Genomic DNA, 22,737 nt, shown 5'->3' with positions numbered 1-22,737 from the left:
CTTTGTTGTTAGTAGTGGCACTCATTTTTGGTTTCCTTGTTTTATGTATGAAATGGCAGATACTTTAGGGATATGTATTAGAGGCACAGTTCTAGGCAAAGAATCATAGGCTTTGATTTTAATCAATAATGCAAATTTTTGAATGAATTAAAAAGGAGGAATGCTGTTGTCACAAAGCCCCTCCCCATCCCTAATTAGAACAAGAATTGCTTGTCACACATAGCACTATAACACTTTAAAGGACGGTTTCAGATTCTGCTCAGTTATGTGAACAAAGATGTACTTGCTCTATTCTGTGGTGTGCATAGTTAATACAAAAGACAACTAAAGAAACTAGCATAATCTACCCAACTCCTTACCTTAGAAACATGATTATAAGTCTTAGGTGATGTCAGCTCTTGGAGAATTGGAATGCAGTAGATGAAATTGTATCTTCCATGTCACAAAACATTAATATCAATCATTTTTTATTGTATATAGCCAAAGGCCTTTACAATGGACGACAGAGAATAAAATGAAATTTTCATCTAAAATATTACACGTAATCACAGTTTACAATATAAAAATAAATATACAACATTAAGACTTAAGATTGGAGTGCATTCACATAGCTGGAATGGAGCTTCTTGACTGCCACTGCAAATTTGGCTATCTGGTGTGTAATATATAGATGTTTATCTGCTAGGAGTTCAACTGTCACTTCCTTTGCAGATTGACCTGGAAGCCGATTAAGAATTGGCAATATAAATGGCCATTGTATACAAGGGGCAAGTCAGCAGGTGGTGTGTGATGTCCTCTGCCTGATTACATCCATGAATACATTTGTGATCCCCTCTAAATATGCCAAGGGCATCTGTTGAAATCTTCGTTTTACTAAGGCTCTGTGTGATTGTGGGAAAGTCAGAGTCTCAAGGTAACAGGGCCTTGAATGATTGGTCTTGAATGTGGGGGTACCAAGTAGAGTAGTGGGCAGCAATGATGGATGCTCTGTCTTGGTTGGCATCCTGATCAAAAATCCAATTTCTAAAGTCACGTGGGCTAAGGGTTAAGTAGTTCTCTATTTGGAGATTATAAGTCCTAATCTTATCTTGGAACTTTTGTGCCCAGCCCCCTGTCCTTAGTTGCTCTAACCAACAGAGCTTAGTACGAGTATGATCCTTGAAGGCATTTAGCCTGTGCCAGTATCTCAGATGGGCTAGATCAATTCTGGCTGCTAGCGAGGGAAGGCCCAAGTCGGCTCTGAGGTGGGCTTCCGGTGTACTGCAGGGAAACCCCCAAATCTAAAGTTATTTTGCAGAACCTCTATTTCAGATTTGACAGCAATTCCCCATATCTCAGCTGGGCGATGATTTTAGAGACAAAGATCTTAATAGCTGGGTTGATTAACTGTCTGCCTTTTGAATGGAAGAACCTATGTAGCTGCCCAGCAGAACGGGAAAACATCAATAAGACTTTATAGTTGCCTTGGAAAAGAAACAAGTTTAATGAAAATTAAGTGGATCACAGTTTTCTCATATATGTAATACACTTGGAGGAAGTAATTTGGGCTTTGAAAACATGACTGACTTTGCATGAGCACAAATTGAAGAGAGCCTACATTATTTGGGGACAAGAACTATTACAGGTTTTGTTCTATGGAAATGTTAGTTCTTTTGTACCTGCATTGACACCAAGAGAAAAACTGTCAGTGTAGAGGCCTAATCTTCTATTGTGGGGAAGGGATATGATATTTCATCCCAATGAATGATGCCCTTGAATTTATTTATTTATTCATTCTTTTATTTAAAATATTTATATACTTTATATTTTAAAAATACAAACAGAAATAATAGCATGCAAACTTGACTCTTTATTTGTCTTTATGAATACAAAAGATAGCCTAAAATGAGGTTGATTTGTGTCACCCTGTCAAAGTTTGTGTGGAATTTCAGAACTTTCTATTGGCTGCATCTATGGAAGAAGCTTTATATCTGTTACTTCCAGGGCCTGCCTCTTAGCTGCATGAGTGTGTTGCTGTACTTACTCTGTAATTAAGTGTTCTATTGTTAACACTGTGTATTGTCTGATAGAGAAGGGAAATGGCTAATGAAAGCTTAGGCCTATTGGAAAACACCCTGAACCATTATACAGGTAGCATGAACAAATTAAAAGTGTAGTGTTAATCATGGGTTTTAAACCTGTTTATAAGTGCACATTTTAAAGCCTGTACTAATGCTAGCTTACTGAATTAATGGAAACTGTGTTGAAAGCGGTGCAACATCTGTGAGGAAAACTTGTTTTTATATGCCAGGTAGTGCCAAAGGCTAAGAAACTCATAATTGAATCAAGGTTTTAGGTTAATCAATAGCCTAAATCATTAATCTGCCAAGAACCAGTTACGTACTGAACTGATCAGACCAATCATTTATTTTCTTGATAAAATAATAAGAATACTAAAATCTATTCAACTAAGGATAAATTCTGAGCACTGTAGCATAACTAAGGGTGTGAGGCAGTTCTTTGCATGGGTAGCGAAGTGCAGGTGTACAGCTGTATCTGAAGCCTGTCACCAGCTTGTAAGGATGTGTCCTTGAAGGTGGCAGTTGACTTACTTTGCTTCTGCTCAGCCCCTAGGACACATCCTGTTGAATTATTGATCCTCCCACCCAAGTAAGGGTTGTATCGTACACCTTGACAGTGACTACCCTGAATTGAAAATGGCCCTTCTCCCCCTATGGGAGCAACCTGTATGTAAGGGTTGGTCAGGGGGTCTGCCTAGCATGGCTGTGGAAAGGGGCAGGAAGAAGTTTGATATATATGGCAGCAGGATCTTTTGGACAGTTCTGAATGCTACTTTGTGCATATGAAGCCACCTCATTGTGTCTTCTGTATGACAGGAGGGAATCGTTTATAATATATTGATATTTGAATGAGAAATACTTCGGTTATAATTATTATTGGTATATAAAAACATGTAAGCCCTGCTTTATGCTTATTATTCCAATATTCTGTGGAAGAATTAAGTGAGCACACATGCTATTAATGTCCATTCGTAATGAATTACAGCAGTTTCCAACCGAATGAAGCTTTAGGGGAAAATAACATAACTCAGTGGTAGAGCATATGTTCTAGATTCAGGCTCTGGCATCTCCAAGGTGGTCTGGAAAAGACCAGTGCATGGAGAGTATGCACTGAAAGTCCATGCAGACTAGGGGCAGGGAACATAACCGTCCTGAACACAGAGAGGCACACTTTGCCATTTTGACAGGTGGGTGAGGTCCCCATCTGTTAGTCACAGTGTCATCAGATGACTTAAAAGTGAAAAGTTACTTTGTGGCTGCAGCTTGAGCTCCTCCTACAGAGGAAGAGCCTTTGCACCATCACCTGCAATTTAAGCCAGCAATGCAAAAGGATACTTGTGCTTACAGCAAGCCCCAGTGAGTGCAAATCCATCTATGGTACTCAATCCCATGGGAAGAAATAATGCCACCAACTTGGATGGCTTTAAATGAGGATTAGACAAATACATGGAGGTTACGACTGTATGTGACTACTAGACATGATGATTATACTCTACCTCCACAGTTCAGGGCAATATCATTCTGAATACCAGTGCTTGAAACCACAGGAGGGGAGAATGCTCTTTGGCTCAGGTTCTGATTGCACCTGTTTGGCCATTGTGAGAACAGGATGCTGGACTAGATGTGCCGTTGGTCTGATCCAGCAGTCTTTTCTTAATGTTCTTGCTGCAAGTGCCAATCAGCTGCTCATGGCTCCCAAGAAGCCTACTGGAATCACCCTTGCTATGGAGTTCCCAATGATATTACAGTTGATCAATGCTAGTTTTCTTTCACTGCCGACCAGTACTTTAAGGCTTCTGATCATTCCTTGGCAACCCTATTTCACATATGAGGTCAGTTGGACATGGTTTGAGGAAAACAGCCACACAGACCAAATTGGGACCCATGCTGGAACCCAACAAAAAATCATGTTAAGAACAAATTTCTGTTTTCTAAAGTCTACGGGCTAAGGAACTACGGTACTTCTAAGAGGGATGGGTCAACACTGCTGGAACAGTTTCTTCTTCTTCTTCTTCTTCTTCTTCTTCTTCTTCTTCTTCTTCTTCTCAAAACTGGTATAGATTTTTCAGTATTTTCCAGTGTTTCGACAATCTTATTTGGCTGTTTTTAAAATGTTTTCTGCATTTAAATTTGTAAGCTATGAAAACCTGCAGTGTTCTGAGAGAGTACAGATGACTATGAATTGACTCTTGTTGATAGAATTTGAATAGACTTAACCTTGAGAAATTGTGATGAAACCTATCAAGTAAAGGCAGAGCATGCTGGGAAAGTAAACTCTTGTGGTTTTCCTTGGTGTTTGTCACGCCACATTTTTCTTATAGTATTTAATTGCAGAGGTAATATAGGAAATAATTACTGTGAAACTCAAAACTAAGAGAAAGTTTGTTCACAATTTTAGGACAATTCGTGATCAGACTGAAGTATCCTTTCTCAATGGTGTTTTGCAACTCAATGAGACATGTGAAACTAAATATCCAACATTTATTTATGTAAACAAGGATTGCAAATTGTATAATTCTGCTGCCTGTTGTGTATCCCAAATGTTCAGTTCAGTAAGTCTTCCAACTGTGCATTCCATTGCAGCCAAGAACTGAGTTGGTTGAGTGGTCTTCTGGGTTGAGAAGTGTGTGGTTTTGTATGTGCCAATAAGCTTATAGTTACTGCCCCAGAAGGGCTGCAGAAGTTTCAATAGAAAGCTTATATAGTTGGTCCAGTGGTCCATGAAGGTTAAGGACATACAACCCTAGACAACTTTAGAGGAAGGGAGAAAGAAGAGCATTTTCCTTTTTGCTTGGGGATAGCTAGTAGGCTTGCTTCTGTTTTTGCACTTGAAGGGTCTCTTTCCCTTCTGACCTGTAGGATGGAAGGATGGAAAGTGAAGTAATGTGTATCTATAGATTTGTGTAGTGAAAGGTGGACCAGGTAATTTTGTTGAATTCATTTTCTGGGATAACTCAGTGTGGGAGAGCTCAGTTGGTAGAGCATGAGACTCTTAATGCCAGGGTCATGGGTTCAAGCTCCACATTGGGTGAAAGAGTCCTGCACTGCAGGGGGTTGGACTAGATCATCCTCAGGGTCCCTTCCAACTCTGCAATTCTATGATTCTGTTCCAGTGTCTCCTTTTCTTCTATCTTTCTCCCTAGATTATTCATTGATTATTCATGGGAAAGAATGCATCTGAACAGCATAGTGATCTAGCCTCTGAATAGTCTGAGAGTTGCACACCCAAACTCTGTAGCCTTTTACCTGTGGAAGGTTGGGGAGTATAAGAGACCTAGGATAGATTTTGCAAGATGAGAGAGGAAAGAAATAAGATAGAGTGGGAGGAGGAAGCAGAGCACTTAGGAATTCTGAGGAGAGAGAGTGATTGTCACTTTTCCACACTCTTCAAACACTTTCCTACTAATAGTCTATTCCTATAAAAAGTTAGTATTCCAATACAATGCACCCTTATAGGTAGAAATATAATTTAATGTATGCATGCGACTGTGAATATAAAACTGCTGTGAAAATTAAGTTAACTTACATAATTCTGAGCTCTGAATGGGTGCTATAAAACTTTTTAAAACACAGAATTCTTTTTGCATTGGTGCAAACAGGGCCCTTCACACATTCATGGAAGATGCTTGGTCAGTAGTGACCCCTTAAAATGGGATTTGACAAATTCATTGAAAATGAGGCTGCCAAGGGTCACTAATCACAATAGCTGTCTTCACATGCTAGGGAAGTCCCTAACTAATCAAGGGTTTGAAACTCATTGGCTACCCTCACCTGGTTTAGCCAGCCAGTCAAAGCCATTTCCTGAGGTGTGGCCACAGTCACATGCTGACAGCTTCTAGGAGCCACAGGTGAGGCCTGAGTGCAGGGTGGAGACCTAAGACCAACAAACTACTCCACAAGGAGCACAACATGTCCCCCAAGAGATATTCTATCCCTCCTCTAACACCCCACGGTAGGTTATACATACTAAAAAAAGTCCTCCTTGTGGTCTTCTCATAGGTATCTAATTAAACACTCTGGGTAACAGGACACTGGAAAAGATAGGCCTTTGGTCCAATCCAGCAGGATCCTGCTTACAGTCTTATGCTTCTCTACAAGTTTAACATAGCTGGGGTGTGGGTGTGGGTGTGGGTGTGGGTGTGTGAAAATATCTCAAGTACATCTCTCTACCTGCTATGCAATCTACTGAAAAGATGTCTGAAAGATCTATGCACTTAGTATACCTATATCATTGCAGTGTCCTTTAATATATGTTATTCTATGGGATAGAATACATCTCGGTGAAGTGCGAAGGGAACCAAAGAGTGCCAGCACTCTGGTTGTTGCCTTTGTAAAATCTATCCTGTATATAAAATCCTTATTTTTATTATCATCATGTTTAAGTGTGAAATGATGCTTAAGAGACATGAAGTTCAGTACCATCATAGTGTTCGAAATTCCTGTTGTTCTAGGCACATTTTGCGACAGGAATTTCATTAGTGTGAGCTATTTCTGAGCTCTGAGTATTAGTGGGGGTGGGCTGGGGAAGGACTAGACCATGTGAAAAATCAACATAATATTTTAGCTGCTGTTCATTCATTTTCTGTTTTGTATTCCTATTATTCAAAAAGCGCCTAGACATTCCGTTGTGCTCATAACCTAAGTTTAAGGGGCCATTTAGCTCCTAGCTTTCATATCTCAGTTTCTAAGACTGGTTGTTAGAAGCCATAGTTCCATTTTTCATTTGATCCAGCTTCTGATTCATTGGTGCTTATTCAGTGTATCTGACTGGGGTCTGGATGCAAATAAACTGATTTCTAATTCTAGATAATCTCATTCCAAAGTAATCATAGTTGTCAGGCTTTTTAATATGTTGGAAAGGGGAAATTGGGAATACCCGACACTGATGAAATTTATTTTCTCTGTAACTTGACCTTATATCTTGTGGGTTCGTTCTGTATCTGCTCTTGACATTGCCACTTTGTGAATAGGAAAACTTCTCATCAATTCCATTTTATGAGAATTTTTTAACCCTCTGTCATAGATAGCCCCTGTGAGTTTGGTCCTTGTAATATGCTTTACGTGTTTCTTTCCTTGATTTTCCAGAGGTTCATAGAGTTGAAATGGGACCCAAGGGTCATCTAGTCCAACCCATTGCAATGCTGGAATTTCAGCTAAAGCATCCATGACAGATGGCCATCCAACCTCTGCTTTAAAACCTCCAAGGAAGGAGAGTCCACCACCTCTTGTGGGAGACTGTTCCACTACTGAACAGCTCTAACTGATGCAGATCATTCTGTCCTCATTCATACACTATACTGAACCAAACCAAACCAAACCATGGCTTAGCTGCTTAGCACAAACAAGAAAATGTACAGACTTCCAGAGAGATTGTCACTGCTTTGTTCCTTTCTAGTCATTCTGCTGTTGTGCTGAGTTATAGCATTGCATTGCTTAGTGTGTCATCCTAATCCAGTCTCATGGTTTAGTGTGTCATCCTAATCCAGTCTCATGGTTTAGATCTCGCAGACAAACCATGAGCTTCAAACCATAGGACAAACCTTGGTTACAACTCGTTATTTCTCTGGAAAGAACTAAACTATGAGCCTGGGTCTGGGTGACACGCTAAGTCAAACCATGGTACAGCAACAGAAAAACTGGGGAGAACTGGCTGTAGTCTCCTCACCAGGAGCCCACATACTTTCTCACTCCTGCTAAGTCAGGGGTTGGCAACCTAAGGCCCATGGGCCTAAAGTGGCCCACGGAGGCTGTTTAACCGGCCCCCGAGCCACCCCCGAACAAGCTGCCCACTCGGCGAGTCCCCGCACACTGCCCTATACTGGCACAGCATAGCCCGGGGACTCTCTTCCGTGGCTCCGGAAATCTCTTCTGTGCATGCCCAGACGCTGGTACAGTGGTGCCTCGCAAGACGAAATTAATCCGTTCCGCGAGTCTCTTCGTCTAGCGGTTTTTTCGTCTTGCGAAGCAAGCCCATTGACGGCTTAGCGGATTAGCGCTATTAGCGGCTTAGCGGATCAGCTGATAAGCGGCTTAGCGGCTTAGAAAAAGGGGGGGAGGGGGAAAAACCCCGCAGGAACTCGCAAGACATTTTTGTCTTGCAAAGCAAGCCCATAGGGAAATTCGTTTTGCGAAGCGCCTCCAAAACGGAAAACCCTTTCGTCTAGCGGGTTTTCCGTCTTGCGAGGCGTTCGTCTTGCGGGGCACCACTGTAATTGCTTCTGCGCAGGCGCGATTTCTGGCGCCATGGACATGTGCAGACACAACTTTCTGCATCGTGCTGCGCCAGCCCGGCCCACGGAGGATCTCTGTGGGAGTGATCCGCCCCATGCCTGGTAAGCCTTGCCGACCCCTGTGCTAAGTCATGGTTTGGCTTAGGTGAAAGCCTGATCACACACAATCTCCTAGCACAGAATGTTTGCTGATATTTTTGTACATTTTTTTTGTCTCCTCTGACTACTAACAGTGTTCTCAGCAAAATTTAATGTGCTGGTCTTAATGTACAGTCATACCTCGGCTCCCAAATGCCTTGCGAGTCGAACGTTCCGGCTCCCCAATGCCGCAAACCCAGAAGTGAGTGTTCCAAACATCCGAGAAGGCTTCTGTGGCTTCCGATTGGCTGCAGGAGCTTCCTGCAGCCAATCAGAAGCCGCGCTTTGGAAGTTGAATGTTTCAGAAGTCAAACAGACTTCCGGGAAGGATTCTGTTCGACTTCCAAGGTACGACTGTATATATTGAGCCCATTGTACCTGAGATTATGCCTAGTTTCCCAAAGTATTTTTTAAAAAATGGTTTATGGAAGTATAGTTATCATTACTGACAATCTCACCATCACTGACCATTACAGTAGTAGGGTATTACAGCATGCCGCATGCAGCATACAATATACCCCCCAAGCGGTAACACACCTATATAAATCAAGGCATCCATATTTCCCAAGCATAGGAGCTAACTCCTAGGGGTAGATGTCCCCTCACTCCCCCATAAACTAGTTGAGGGGGCCAGGCCCCCACAAAGTTGGTTTGCATTGCCATTCAAATGGTGTGAGAACAACACATCTTGTGATCAATTAAGTGGGGTGGGGCTTATCTCTCCCTCCCCCCCCCCAATATTTTATTCAAGTTGGCACCCCTCAAGCTGGCATGGATGGTATGGATGGCAAATGTTGACCATATAAGCATAAGAAATAATACCCCACTAGATGATGCAGAAGACCCACAATTAGAGATCCACAATTGATTAGTCCCCGTCCCCTGCCAAAGTACGAGGTTTATTGACCTATTAGTATTTCCTGTATATAGGTATAAAGACATTTTGTATTAAGCAACTAATAAGCTGAAATGATGATGATGATGGTAAGTGCCTGAAGATTGTAGAATTCACACACACACACACACACACACTGTGTGTGTGTGTGTGTGTGTGTGTGTGTGTGTGAGAGAGAGAGAGAGAGAGAGAGAGAGAGAGAGAGAGAGAAACTAGACTCTCATACTTGTTTGACTAGCCTTTTGAAGGCAGGGCTTGAGTAGTAAAGAGTGTTGTGTTTTAGCACCTGTTTATTTAATTTAGTAATTTACAAACTTGTTTAATATGTGAATTCTTTGTTTTTATGTATAAATGATGATGGCAGCATAGCCTGTCCTCGAGCTTCGGGAAATTTGTAGGATAAGCATGTAAACAAATATATTTCCAATTACATCAAATGCTAAATTTACTGCTTCAGGATTGGTTAATTTTGCCCTGTTGGTTGCTTCTTTCTCAGCTGCATGTTTGGCAGTAGTTGCTTTTGTAGTTCCTGCCATTGAAGCCTTTTCTGCTGTTGTGTTGCTAACTATTCTTTTTAGTGTTCCCTGTATTTCTTTATCTCTAACCTTATTTTACTAGTGTGCTATTTTGTCCATTCCGCATCATTATACCATACTTGACATAGCTTATCCATGTTGTATAGGATGTCTTAACTTAGGCTTGATTCTGTGCATGTGTGAAACGTCAAAATATCTTGCTACAGCAGCTCTCAAAATACTTGTAATTTCCCCTCTATAATTTTTTTTACAATAAATAATACTTGTAAGAGCAGTGCAGTCTCCAGTTGTCCCAAATGTACTAATTATGAATACAGTGATTAGGTGTATGAATGTTATTGTGTGCATGCAGATAATGGCTATGCTTTTTTTGGGGGGGGGGGAGGGTGTATGTGCAGTACCTGCAGGTAAATGCGGCTATGAATACCTTTAGGATGCCTTTGAAATTGGATTATAAGTAATTGTTGCCCATTGTAGACAGTTAATGTTCCAAATCAGCAGGTGAAATCTATATTGTTTATCACCAAGCTGAAGACCAGGGATGTAAATGCTCTGAAGCTGAGACAGAGCATATCTTCAACTTTTCTTTCTAAACTGCCTGCTACAGAATGCAGACAATCCTTATCAAATTGTTTCCTTTAATTCTTCAAATATTTTATTAAACAGATAGGTTTCCTGGGCTTGGCTATTTGTCTGAAATTTGGAGTTGAAATAAATTGGATTCTAGGTGTGTTGTCATCCCTCTTGTATGAATAGTGTGCGTCTGTGCTTCTGTTTAAAAGGAATATAACAACTATTGGAAGTCCCATGTCAGAATACTACATAGGGAGGGAAGTTGAATTATATAGGTCATGGACGAGCAGAAGGTAAATCAGCATCTACTGGATGACTCTCAGTAGATTTATAAAGATTCCCAACTTTCCATCAGTCAACAATAGCAACAATAAAGCAGAAACAAAAAAATAGGCTGCTGAAATAAATAAAGCTTGGGCAGAAATTAGGATTGAATTTTTGTGTGAAAGGATAGAGCTCAGTCCTGTGAACGAAAACAAATTCCTGGGCTGAGCATGTGTTTGAAGGCACCCTGCTTTTTAATTGTATGCCTGTCTCCCTGAGCCAATATTGTGCACTTTGCTATGGATGGTGGACATTGAGGTTCTAGTAAAAAAACAAAAGTAGATTCTGCAGAACTGAAGTCTATCTACACTTGAGGTAGGTCGCCAGTGATGAAAAGGTTTTAGTTCATACTCTTACCTATTACTAGCTAGCTAGAAGGGAGGAAGCTTTCTGAATATACAGATTTTCTGCTTAAATTTCACTATGTGGCTTGCATGAAACCTCCTATGTTGCAAGCACTTGGAGATTCTTTATGTCCTGAACAATAGAAAAGACGGAATCATTAGCACTTTCTAGCCTTTCAGCAAATTGACATTTTATCAAACCTGCCCTGTGCTGTTCTTCAATATGTTACGCCAGTTACTCAAATGCAGTAGTGCACCCAGGGTACACTAACTGTTATTAAATTAAATGGTATGCTTAGCTCTGATTTATAGAGGTCACCAGCAAAAAGCACTAGCCTGTCAACTTGCTTTACCTGGCAGCAGCTCAACTACGACAGGCTTACCTTTGATTTAAACAAATTTGAGAAATATGTAAAGTTTGGGAAGCAGTTTTGCACTGATTTGATAAAAGAAACCACAAAATGCTGCAGCGCAGGTGTTGAGAATGTTTGAAAGCTGATTGAGGGAAGCAGATGGCTTTAGTCAGTGGCATCCAGCCAAAAGAGCAGGTGCTGGTCATGTGACCACTGGTTACCAGGGTAATCTGATTGCTCTTGGCGTGCAGATGAAAGGAAAGGGGCCCAGTGTTCAGCTGTAGTATTGTATAATTTGTGGCAGTTAGAGCGGAAATAAATGCTGGAAATGGAGCCTCATAGTAGGGGAGACTTCTGTCCATGTGTAGTATACACACTAGGGCAGTTGCAAAAGGAACTGTTGTACAGATTGATTAAAAAAATTGTCTTGTATCCCTTCTAAAGATATCAAACATTCTTAGTAATGTCAGGTTCTCATAGACATTGTGTGTGTGCGTATATTGTACTTCATAATCTGAGTTTAAATAACAAATATTTAAAATTTGTATTCTTCAACTGCTATATTAAAAAAGAAATGGAGCACTTAATTAAGGTACCTCATGTTATAGACTATCATATGAAACACAGTGTTTTCAGTTTATAAATGTTCAGATATCTCCTGTCTTTTTTTTCTTCTGATGTTAATTTTGAGTATTTAGGTTAAAAGCCACAAATATGTTTGGCAGAAGCAATGAATATAGGTGTTTTAGGAACTTAAAATTGGGAAGGGGGACAGAAGTGAATATTGGATATATATGTTATTTCATCTTCCTGATACAGTTGCACTTTTACACACAAGAACCTGTATGTGTGTGAGAGAGAGGGAAAGAGAGGGAGGGATGGAAAGAGAGAGAAAGAATGAGAATTGCAAAATGTATCAGAGGAATGACACCTGCGTATTCATAAGAATTTTGATAGGAAAGCTGCTTCCGTAGAAAATACTCCTAACATTCACATTGAGCTGACTCAGAATTTTATTTCTTTATTGCTTTCTACATTGTGCATATGGTATTCAAAAACCTCAAGTTGAAGATAATGGTAGCTTTGAATTCTAGCATGGCTTTGATATGTTGAAGGGGAAGCACCTAACCCTGTTCTGGCAAGTAAAAACTTCTACCTGCTTGCTGTCGGCATTCTGAGGTCAGAGTGAGTGTATAGCCTTCAAACCTTACTGGTTTTAGGAGAATCAGGACTTTCTTTACTAGGGCAGGATTTTCTTGCATGTCATCCAACTCTGTCCTTTCCCCCATTTTAATGGCAAGGCACATCCTGTGGTATGATTTCCACTTTTAGAAATATGAAGACTTATAAAAGAGAAAAAAACAAGAACACAAGCCCTTAGCATACACTGGGTTTTTTTAATACAGTGGTACCTCGGGTTAAGAACTTTGCTTCAGGATAAGAACAGAAATCACGTGGCAGAGGTGTGGTGGCAGCGGGAGGCCCCATTAGCTAAAGTAGTACCTCATGTTAAGAACTGTTTCAGGTTAAGAACAGACTTCCAGAACAAATTAAGTTCTTAACCCGAGGTACCACTGTACTGTTATAAATCATCCCACTCTAAGCTCCTGTGTGTCTAATAGGCACTGGCTGTTAAGCTAGCATGCTTTTTTTCTTTTAAGTTTTGTGCTCTACTGGATGAATCTAGTAGAAAAGTGTATTGCAGAGATTTAACAGGTAGTAGTAATAGGATGCATTTAATACATTTTTAACATTTTGAATTAGGTTGGAGTTATTGAAGTAGCTATGATGAAATGGTTTCAAGTATGTTCCATTCCATGTGGTGTAAAAAGCTTTGTTTATTCAACCACTCACGTTTTAGTAACAAGAAACCAGAATTGGAATCCAGTGCTGTGAAGAAAAAGGTCAACAAGGGAAAAGAAGGTTCTGAAAACTCAGATTTAGAAAAAACACCACCAGGATCACCACATCCTGAAGAAGATGATGATGCAGGAGTTCAGGTAATACCACTGGTTATATTTTCATGCATAATTATAGAATACAACAGCCTCATTTAGAAATAACACTGAACTATGGTTTAGTGTTAGGAGAAAAAGCAACAGTGAGCCTTGAGCTTGTGTGCTCCCCTTCCTTCTCTAGCACTGCTAGGATTCTGGAAGGGAGCCGCTGTGCTTCCTCCTCTCCTATTATTCCTACCGTCTGCATCACATTTTAAAAGAATTTCTAATCAATAAGAGGACTTGTTCTCTTTTTATTTAACTAAATTATCTTACTGGCCTTTGATGAGTGGCTCTGCCAAAAGCTTTTTCAAAATCCAAGTATATAATGCCTACTGAGTCACTTCATATATATTTTGATTGACACTCTCAAATATTCCTAAAAATTTAGTGAGTCAGAAACCAATTCTCTCTTTCCAAGTCTTGTTTAAGAACGGTCCTCAACTTCAGAGTCTTTTCAGTTGCCCTGCATCATCTATAAAGATGCAAGTTAGACATGAGACCTCAAGCTTTTTAATAGATCCAAATATTGTACAGTGGTACCTTGGTTTTTGAGCGTCTCGGAAGCCGAATGCTGAAAACCCAGAAGTAATTGCTTCCGTTTTCAAACACGCCTCGGAAGTCGAACAGCGTTCCCCCCCCCCTTTTTCTCCATTGACTTTGCTGGCTGCCCTTTGCGCCTCAGTTGTCAAAACGTTTCAGAAGTCAAGCGGTCTTCTAGAACAGATTATGTTCAACAACTGAGGTACCACTGTATATCTCTTGTTTTCTCTTCTCTGCCCTAAGTACAAGCAGCAGCAGTTTTGAAGTGAAACACTTACAACAGAAGGGCTCTCCATCTCCAGTCACCAGGTTTCAGGGGACAATAGGCTTCTAAGTTAGATGGCTTCAAAATTGGCTATTGGGGCTGTTCAGAAAGTTGTGTTGAATGCAGAATCCAACATTCTCCATTTTTATTCTAAAAATGCAGCAGTATATGCAAATTTATATTTGAAACAGGGCAACGCTTGGAAAAATGGGAACACAGTAGTGATCAGTGACCAGGCGGTTTATAAAAAGATTTCTAAACTAACTTTCAGGATATAAATGCTCTCACAAGACAGTTTACAGTTTTAAAATCAAATGTGATAATATATAAAAATAGCAATTTTAAAATGCATGCATCCTGTAAAATGACCAGTAAATCTGAAGCACAGCAGTTAATGAAGTGCAGAATGGTCCTGTCTCCTCCTGCCACTGGTGCCTCCATGGAAGGTAGCTAATCCAGGAGCGACCCCAAGTTGCACACCTGCCTCTTCATAGGGAGTTGCTGTATTACAACAATATCTGCAGGGCTACAGGTTTCCCAACTCTGGTATAGATGTTGACAAACCATGGGGAACAAGGTAGAACCTCGAGGCACCCTGAAAGCCTCTGGTATAGGAACGGAACAGAAATCTCCCAGCACCGCCATCTAGATCCATTCCCCAGAAGCGATCATAACACCATTTGTCATCCCAGACAGGATACCATGGTCAGTTCTATACAAAACTGCTGTGAGGTGCGGCAAAACCAACAGGGCCACACTTTTCACATTGATTCCCTGGTGTAAATAATCCACCACGGTGGTTTCTGTCCCAAAACCAAAAATAAGATAAGTCTGTAGCTGGGAACATTCCTCTTGTTCTTGGAACGTCATTAAAAATGGTAAATTTGAGATTGGGTGATTAATTTTCCAGAGCCAATGGATCTAAATTTGTCTTCTTTATAATGATTTTACCACTTCCACCTTCAAGGTAGCTGGAATTAGACCTGGTTGCATTTCTCCTGAAGGAGCAAGTATGTAATCTGTTCCTCGATTCAACCTTTCAGGCATATCATAGGTCCACCGGCCCTAAAGAAGCTGCATTGGCTGCCAATATGCTTCCAGTTTGCATTCAAGGCAATAATGAAAATGCTGAGACTAAATAGCTTGGGACCTCAGTACCTGGGGGAACACCTCTCCACATATATTCCTGCCCAAGAATTATGGCCTGCTGGTGGGTGGCGGCCCTACTCACATCCCACCTCTGGGAGCTGTACAGAGAGTTCTTTTTGCTGTAGTGACCCTGTTATGGAATGTTCTTGCCTTGGAGGCCCAGCTGTGCCTTTTGTTGGCTGTATTTCACCACTAAGTTAAAACCTGGCTTTTTACTCAGGCATTTGGGTCGTGTGTGGGGTGGCTCAGTGTTTGACCTGCTAATGTTATTCATTGGTGTTGAATATTTTTATGCTGAATTATGAATTAGGCTATTACAAATTATTATATTTGTTTTTTTGGTGTGCAAGAATTGTTGCTGTGTGCCATCCTGAGATGAACTAATGGGCTAGATTAGAAAAATTTAATAAATATCTAAACATTTAAATAAATAAGTAAACAAACTACATAAGTTACTTAACAGGGTCTGTATAGATACTCAGTCGTGGCAGATTTTATTAGCAAAGATGAGCAAGAATCCAATGTGCCAGTCATTGATTTCAATGCTCCAAGTAGCTTGTCAACATCCTCAGGCTGCACAAACTGAAAATAATGTTAATGATAATAGCAGGACCACGTAGTGGTCTGGCTGCATCCCTATGGGGTTCTGACCATACTAATAGTTTTCTTCTGCAAAATGCAGCAAGTAGGCACATTGATTATTTAAGGGTCTTAGATATTAATTTTGTTGCTCTTGTGTTAAGCAGGCATCTGGTCACTTAAAACAGCTACAACACTGTGAGGATGCAGTGGTGGCAGAAAAGCAGGCTTTCATTGCCGCCATCATCAGTGCCACATGGTAGTATGTATGATCGAATCCAGTCTGTGTTTGGCCACATTCATCATGACTTTTTTCTGCTACCTGTGCTCCATTTGTTGACTTTGTCACTTAACAACCCTCAGATCCTAATACAAAGGAGCTGAATTAACACTATGACTTTGCTGAAGACATTCAGGAGCGATCGTACTGATAGCTCTACTCATATCCTGATTCAAGAGCCAGCTAGGATTTCAATAAGATCCCTGGCCTAAACTTCTGGGAAATTCCCCAGCGTAGGAGCCAACTTCTAGGGGCTATGGGGGCTTTGGCCCGCACAATAAAATAATTTAAGGAGGTGGGCATGAACTGCATCATGTGATCGATTATGCAGGGCGGGACTTACCTGGCCCCCCATAATATTGTATTCAGGTTGGCACCCCTGTTCCCCAGGGATACCAGTAAACATTCTGGGTCCCTAAATCTTGTGCAGACCATCAAAATCATTTCTCTCCAGAGACTGGATGCAGCATTCCACTCTAATGTCCTACCATTGAGCAAATAATACTTTAACTTATTTGGTATACAGTGGTGCCTCGCAAGACGAAATTAATCCGTTCCGTGAGGCTCTTCGTATAGCGGTTTTTTCGTCTTGCGAAGCAAGACCATTGACAGCTTAGCGGATTAGCGCTATTAGCGGTTTAGCAGCTTTTAGCGATCAGCTGTTAAGCGGCTTAACGTCTTAGGAAAAGGGGGGGGAAAGGGAAAAAAACCCCGCGGGAACTTGCAAGACATTTTCGTCTTGCGAAGCAAGCCCATAGGGAAATTCGTTTTGCAAAGCGCCTCCAAAACGGAAAACCCTTTCGTCTAGCGGGTTTTCCGTCTTGCGAGGCGTTCGTCTTGCGGGGCACCACTGTATTTCTTTATAAATGGTAGCATGGAAATCTCTATATGGAATCTTCTAAAGCGAAATTTCTCCAGGAGGCACACTCTGGCCTCTTTCCTGTTGTGCTCTTTCACCTGTGGCATCTAGTATATATTTATTCTATTTTTATTTGATTTACTGCAAAATTTTAATTGTGCTTCATAATGAAAAGCAGAATCATTTCCCATTCTGTAGAATGGGTAGGAACCTGCTTTTGTGATAAGGCCCTTGAATTCCTTCTTTCCCTCTGCTTTCAAAGGGGAATAGATTTCTCTCTCAAGGACTATAGTTCTGCTAATCAATAGGATGAAATTTTACAATGCAGGGTGTGTTTTTTTTCTTTTTCAGAAGAGGCGCTCTAGCAGGCAGGTTAAGAGAAAGCGTTACACAGAAGACCTTGAGTTCAAGATTTCTGATGAAGAAGTTGATGATGCAGATGGTGCTGGAAGAAACTCCCCTTCAAATACTTCTCAGTCTGAGCAACAGGTCTGTTCATATTTATGTTCTTCAAATGGGTTAGACTGAAAATTCTCTATAACCATTTAGGTTGTAAAACATTTAAGTGTTGACTTTGCTTCCAAGGGACTTCCATCTCAGCTTGGCTCAACATGCCAAAGGAAATTAGTTGTTTAGGTTCTTAAAGGCTGTGCTCATTCAAGTTTTCTTTACAAGCCTACAATATGTAATTCAACACAATTTAGTGAAATTAATGGTCTCTGTTGTAAAGCCTAAAACTAGGCTCCAAGGAGACTGAATTTACCTCTGTGAATTCAGTGGTCTGGCTTCTATGACTTAATAAACCACTTAAGCTTGTCTCCTGCTGTCAGGCACTATAAGAACCCCTTTATGAAATTACTGTCTTGTAGTAACCAGCAGGATATGCTTTATTTTCTATGCAATGTAAATGATGGATAAAATAGGTTGAATAAAATGAAGGGTGATAATGTGAAATGACTCCTTTAACAATTTTTTTTTGTAGTAGTAGTTTTTTAATGTCGCTGCTTCACTTAACTAACTTGGGAAACCATTGCTGAAAGTGCGCACACACTTAAATATTAAATTGGTAATTAATATGTTAAGTTTTCTTAAATTTTATTTCTGATATCTTGAGCTGAATATCTCCAAGAGGAGGTGTGTGGATAAGGGGCATCAATATTGTTTTGAAATTTGATGTTTTTGATCAACTGCAGAAGAATTTATTCCTATTCTCTGCAAAACTGAGGGTGTCATTATTACTGCAAAGCTATGTAACAACAAAATGACGGCAACAACAAAATTCCTTAAGATGCTTTCTGGGTCAGATCTTTGGTCCAGCTACTCCAGAACTTTCTTTCCAACAGCAGTCAGCAAGATGCTTCCAAGCATGAAAGCTGGATGTGAAACTGGAAGCAAAATGCTTCTGAACATGAAGATACCATACAGCCATGTGACTAGTAGCCATTCATATCCTCATGGATCTATCTGATCTCCATTTAAAAGATACCTGAGTGACTGTTACAACATCTTGTTTTAGTGAGTTCTATAAATTGTGTGAAGAAGTACTTCCTTGTGTCTATCCCAAATCAATTACTAATCAAATTTGTAGAAAGCAGTGTGGGTTAATTGTGTTGTGCTTATTTTCTTGCCTATTAATGCTCCTCTTTGTAAAGTGGTGACTGTGAATTCTAGTATTTGGAGTGAAGAAGAAAAACTTCCTTAAACGGTCTTCACACCATAAATAATTTTATGAACCTGCATTATGTGCCTTTAGACATTTTTCTCCTGGTAGAGAAAGGCCAAACCTATTGGCTGTGAATTGGTGGCTAACTTGGAGCCACCCAGTGAGCCTCGTGGCCAAGTGGGGATTTGAACCTGATCTTAGTCATAGTCTGGCGCTAACTGCTGTACCACAGTGGCTCTTACAACTCACAATGGCTATATATTACCTCCTGTATCAGGCATTTTACATATGAATGCTGGTTGCTGGGGATCATGAATAGGAGAGTGCTATTAACTCATGTACGTCTTGTAAGCTTCTCATAGACATTTGGTTGCCCACTATGAGATCATAGTACTGGACTCAGTAGGCCTTTGGGCTTCTCCAGTATAGCTCCTCTTAATGTTGGTAGCTCCAGAAGCATAAGCTCTTCCTCCTTTTTTTCTTTTCTTCCAGTTCTTTATCCTTCTCTTTCAGTTTCTCTTGCCCCTTTTTAGCATGTGAAACACTGCTAAATATATATACACAGGGAATCCTTGGAAATGTGGAAAACAAGAGAGAGTCTAGGATTTATTTATTTATTATTTTGCTTCTTGGTGGTTTTTCAGACACAGGGGAGGAGTCGGAGAAAATGGGAGGGGGGGTAATACCATGAATATCAATTCTGCCCCAGCTACCATTAACTCGGCAACACCAGAAAAGGAGTGATAGGCTATTTTCTTAAAATTTGTACCACTGAACTAAACTCCATAATGTTCACCCTCATATTGAAAGAAAGCATTATAAGTTCATCAGGATCTCTATAATCAGATTGGTTGCTCCTTTGCACTTTTTTTCACCCATGTAACTACTGTGAAATGTTTAATTGTAGGAATCTGCTGATGCTGAAGGTCCTGTCGTAGAGAAAATCATGAGTAGCCGTACAGTCAAGAAGCAGGTAGTTTAAACAAAACAAAACTTCATATCTAAGTGCTTGTTTATTTCATAATTGTTAAACAAAAAAATGGATTTCACAAGTGGTTTTCAAAACCTGTATATGCAACTGAAAATGCATGTTTAATCTGCCTATCCCACTAGATTAAATTAAGGCGATTTTTAAATCAGTGATTTAAATCACTACTTAATAATGAGCAAGATACTGTGCAAGGAAATTGGAAAATGGGAAGCTCACAGTGGAAGATCATGAAACACCACAAAACAGCTTCCTTAGACAAATAGCAACAAAATACTGGGGGAAAATACTGATTGGGACACTCCATTATTGTAATAGTGGGATCTTTATAGGGAGGTATTATTAGATTTGTATTTTTGCAAGTGTTATCATCGTGTCATGTGAATATTTGACTCAACAAGTTCTGCATGCTGCTTGTTCACTGCCTTTTGTTCCTGTGATATAACTCACTATTCCAAGAACATTTAGCCTGGATTAATGTTTAACTCACAACATCAAATACTTTTTCTGCATTGGTGCAAGGAGGCAAAAGATAGAGGCATTCAGAAACTTTCATTTTTGCTTTGAAGCATTCAACTGTGGTTAACACTAAGTAGTGTAAGTTTTGCTCCAGTTTTTAGAATATTTTTAGTATAATTACTAGTTTCTGATTGCAAACATTGTTTCTTAATTATGAGTTCTTTTCATTTTTTGAAACATATTATACATATTACTGTCATTATTTTGGTGAATAATCTCCTTCATCCAATAAGCTCCTCTGTTGACAGTCTAGAATTGTTTAACCTCTGAGGTATCTTATATTGTGGCCTTTTTCTATTGTTTCTGCTAGATTTTGACTATCTGATGCTCAACTTTTTCTAATATTATTAAAAATTGTAGTCCCTTGATTCCTCTAGGACCATATACTCTACTTTTAAAAAATGGGAATCTGAAGGCTTGTCATACTTTATTGTAAAGTTGTTGCTAATTCTTCTCCCAGCTATGACTACTGAATTTGTCATTTGCCATAAATCAGAATGGGCCTTTTCAGTGGTGACCACCTGTATGTGGAATGCTCTCCCCAGTGAATGCCTAAGAATGCCTAGTGCCATCATTGTCATTGGGCCTATTGTCTCAGTAACTCCACGTGGTACATGTCTGGGATTACCTCAGGTATTAATGCAAAGAACATGCACAAGACTTCTCATGCACATGTCCCTGGGTAGAGCATTCCATTGCATGGAAACATTATGTCAAGCACCACCCACTGCTGTGTGTTGGAAACAACCAAATGCCTTTGAAAATGTGTGCACTCACATGCCAATCACGCACATAGACCCATATCTAAACAACCCATTTCTGGTAATAAGCTGAGATCTGGAAGCATCCTGGTTGCAACTCAGTTTTAGGCCTGAGTTTGACACCAAAATTGCCTTGGTCACCCTGGTTGGTTACCTGTGCAGGGAGAGAGAAAAGGGGAGTGCAACCTTCTTGGTTCTTCAGACTCTTGGCAGCTTTTGATACCATTGGCTCTGGCGTCCTCCTTGCATGGCACTATGAAGTGGGAGTTGAGGGCATGGTGTTATGGTGGTTGCCCACCTCCTGCAGGACAGCTTCCAGAAAGCAGCATAGGAGGGCTTCTGCTTGGCCCCGTTGTAATGCTGCAAGGTATGAAAGGGTTCCTTTCTCTCCACTAGGCTCTTTAATATTAATATGAAGCCACTTGGTTGAGGTCATCTGGGGATTTAGGGGCATGGTGTCGTCAGAATGCTGATGATACCCAGCTCTGTGTCAACCATATTGGACGAGGCAGTGCAGGTGCTAGACTGCTGCCTGGAGGCAGTATCGTACTAGACAAAGGCCAATAAACAGCCTGAATTCTGACAGGTTGGGGGCACTGTTGGGTATGCCACTGAACACCAGATGTGATGGTTAACAATGGGGGAGAATGCTGTGTTCTGATAGATACACAGGGTTGTTCTTAAGGTTGCATGATTTGCAGAAAAACAGATGTTAAGATTCTTGAAGCTGAGGAAATGCCCAAGTGAACAGAATAAAATATACCTTTTTATCCCTCTGATTTTGTAAGTTACCCCCCCCTTTTTTTTTTTACAATATATGGCCTGAATTACCACAAACCAGTGTTTCCCAAACTGATCCATGGAACCCTGGGGTTCTGCGAAGCAGTCCCAAGGGATTCCATGAAGAAAAATGTGTGATTTCCATTGAGCCTCGGCCATGGGGATTAAATGCAGTACTTGGGCAACTGTATAGGGAATCCCTTCCCCTTCTTTCCTTCCCTCTCTGAGCTGTTGGGGAACCAGGAAGGCAATGCTGGTCCCCCCCCCCCCCCGCCCCAGCCTTGCTACTGGGTTAAATGCTACTGGGTTCAAGGACTTGTCCTTAGAATCCCTCATTCAGCTGCAGCCTGACGCAAGGGTAAATTTTACTATGGGGATTAATTCTACTCTTTAGTAAAATGTTGGCTTTAACACTCTCATAGAACCAACTTTAAATATTGTATTCATATTTTTAATACACTTTGGGGTGGAAATCCTGTTAAGACTATTGAGGGATAATAGGTCCCTTTAATTATTTACTATGAATCCAGTATTTTTTTAGTTCGTTTTAGGTTTCTGTTTTGCTTTCTCTTCTATTTTCTCTTCCAGAGCTTCCTGATAGCCCAATAAGGAGTTTTAAGTTGTCACTGAGGAATACCGTATTCCCCAGTTGTTTATAATTTGTGTTACACTATTTTTATGAATATTGAATATGACACCAATAAAATATAATTAGTTTGTCAAACTAGAGTCATATTGAAATCAATTATTAACTTTATTTCCAGCTAAGAGTTGGGTGTGATACCAATAGTGTCACAAATTCTTGGTATCTGAAGAAGTGTGCATGCACACGAAAGCTCATACCAAGAACTGACTTAGTTGGTCTTTAAGGTGCTACTGGAAGGAATTTGTTTTGTTTTGA

The 22,737-nt window shown here is 40.4% G+C and overlaps 1 protein-coding gene across 7 annotated transcripts in view; it reads left to right on the top strand.

Annotated features, from left to right (window-relative positions):
• The window catches only part of CHD7 (chromodomain helicase DNA binding protein 7), a 145,389-nt gene that overhangs the window by 69,426 nt on the left and 53,226 nt on the right, over positions 1-22,737 (top strand). For all 7 annotated transcript variants that reach the window (XM_081873905.1, XM_081873904.1, XM_081873903.1 and 4 more), the window contains 3 exons: positions 13,315-13,453; positions 17,477-17,614; positions 19,696-19,761. In XM_081873905.1, coding sequence (XP_081730031.1) covers positions 13,315-13,453; positions 17,477-17,614; positions 19,696-19,761 — 343 coding nt within the window. The remainder of the gene's footprint in view (positions 1-13,314; positions 13,454-17,476; positions 17,615-19,695; positions 19,762-22,737) is intronic.

The sequence above is a fragment of the Podarcis erhardii genome (assembly GCF_964252035.2).
Source record: "Podarcis erhardii genome assembly, chromosome: 8".
Classification (NCBI taxonomy): domain Eukaryota; kingdom Metazoa; phylum Chordata; class Lepidosauria; order Squamata; family Lacertidae; genus Podarcis; species Podarcis erhardii.
Note: the sequence above shows the minus strand (reverse complement) of the source record. Positions and strands in the feature narration are given on the sequence as shown.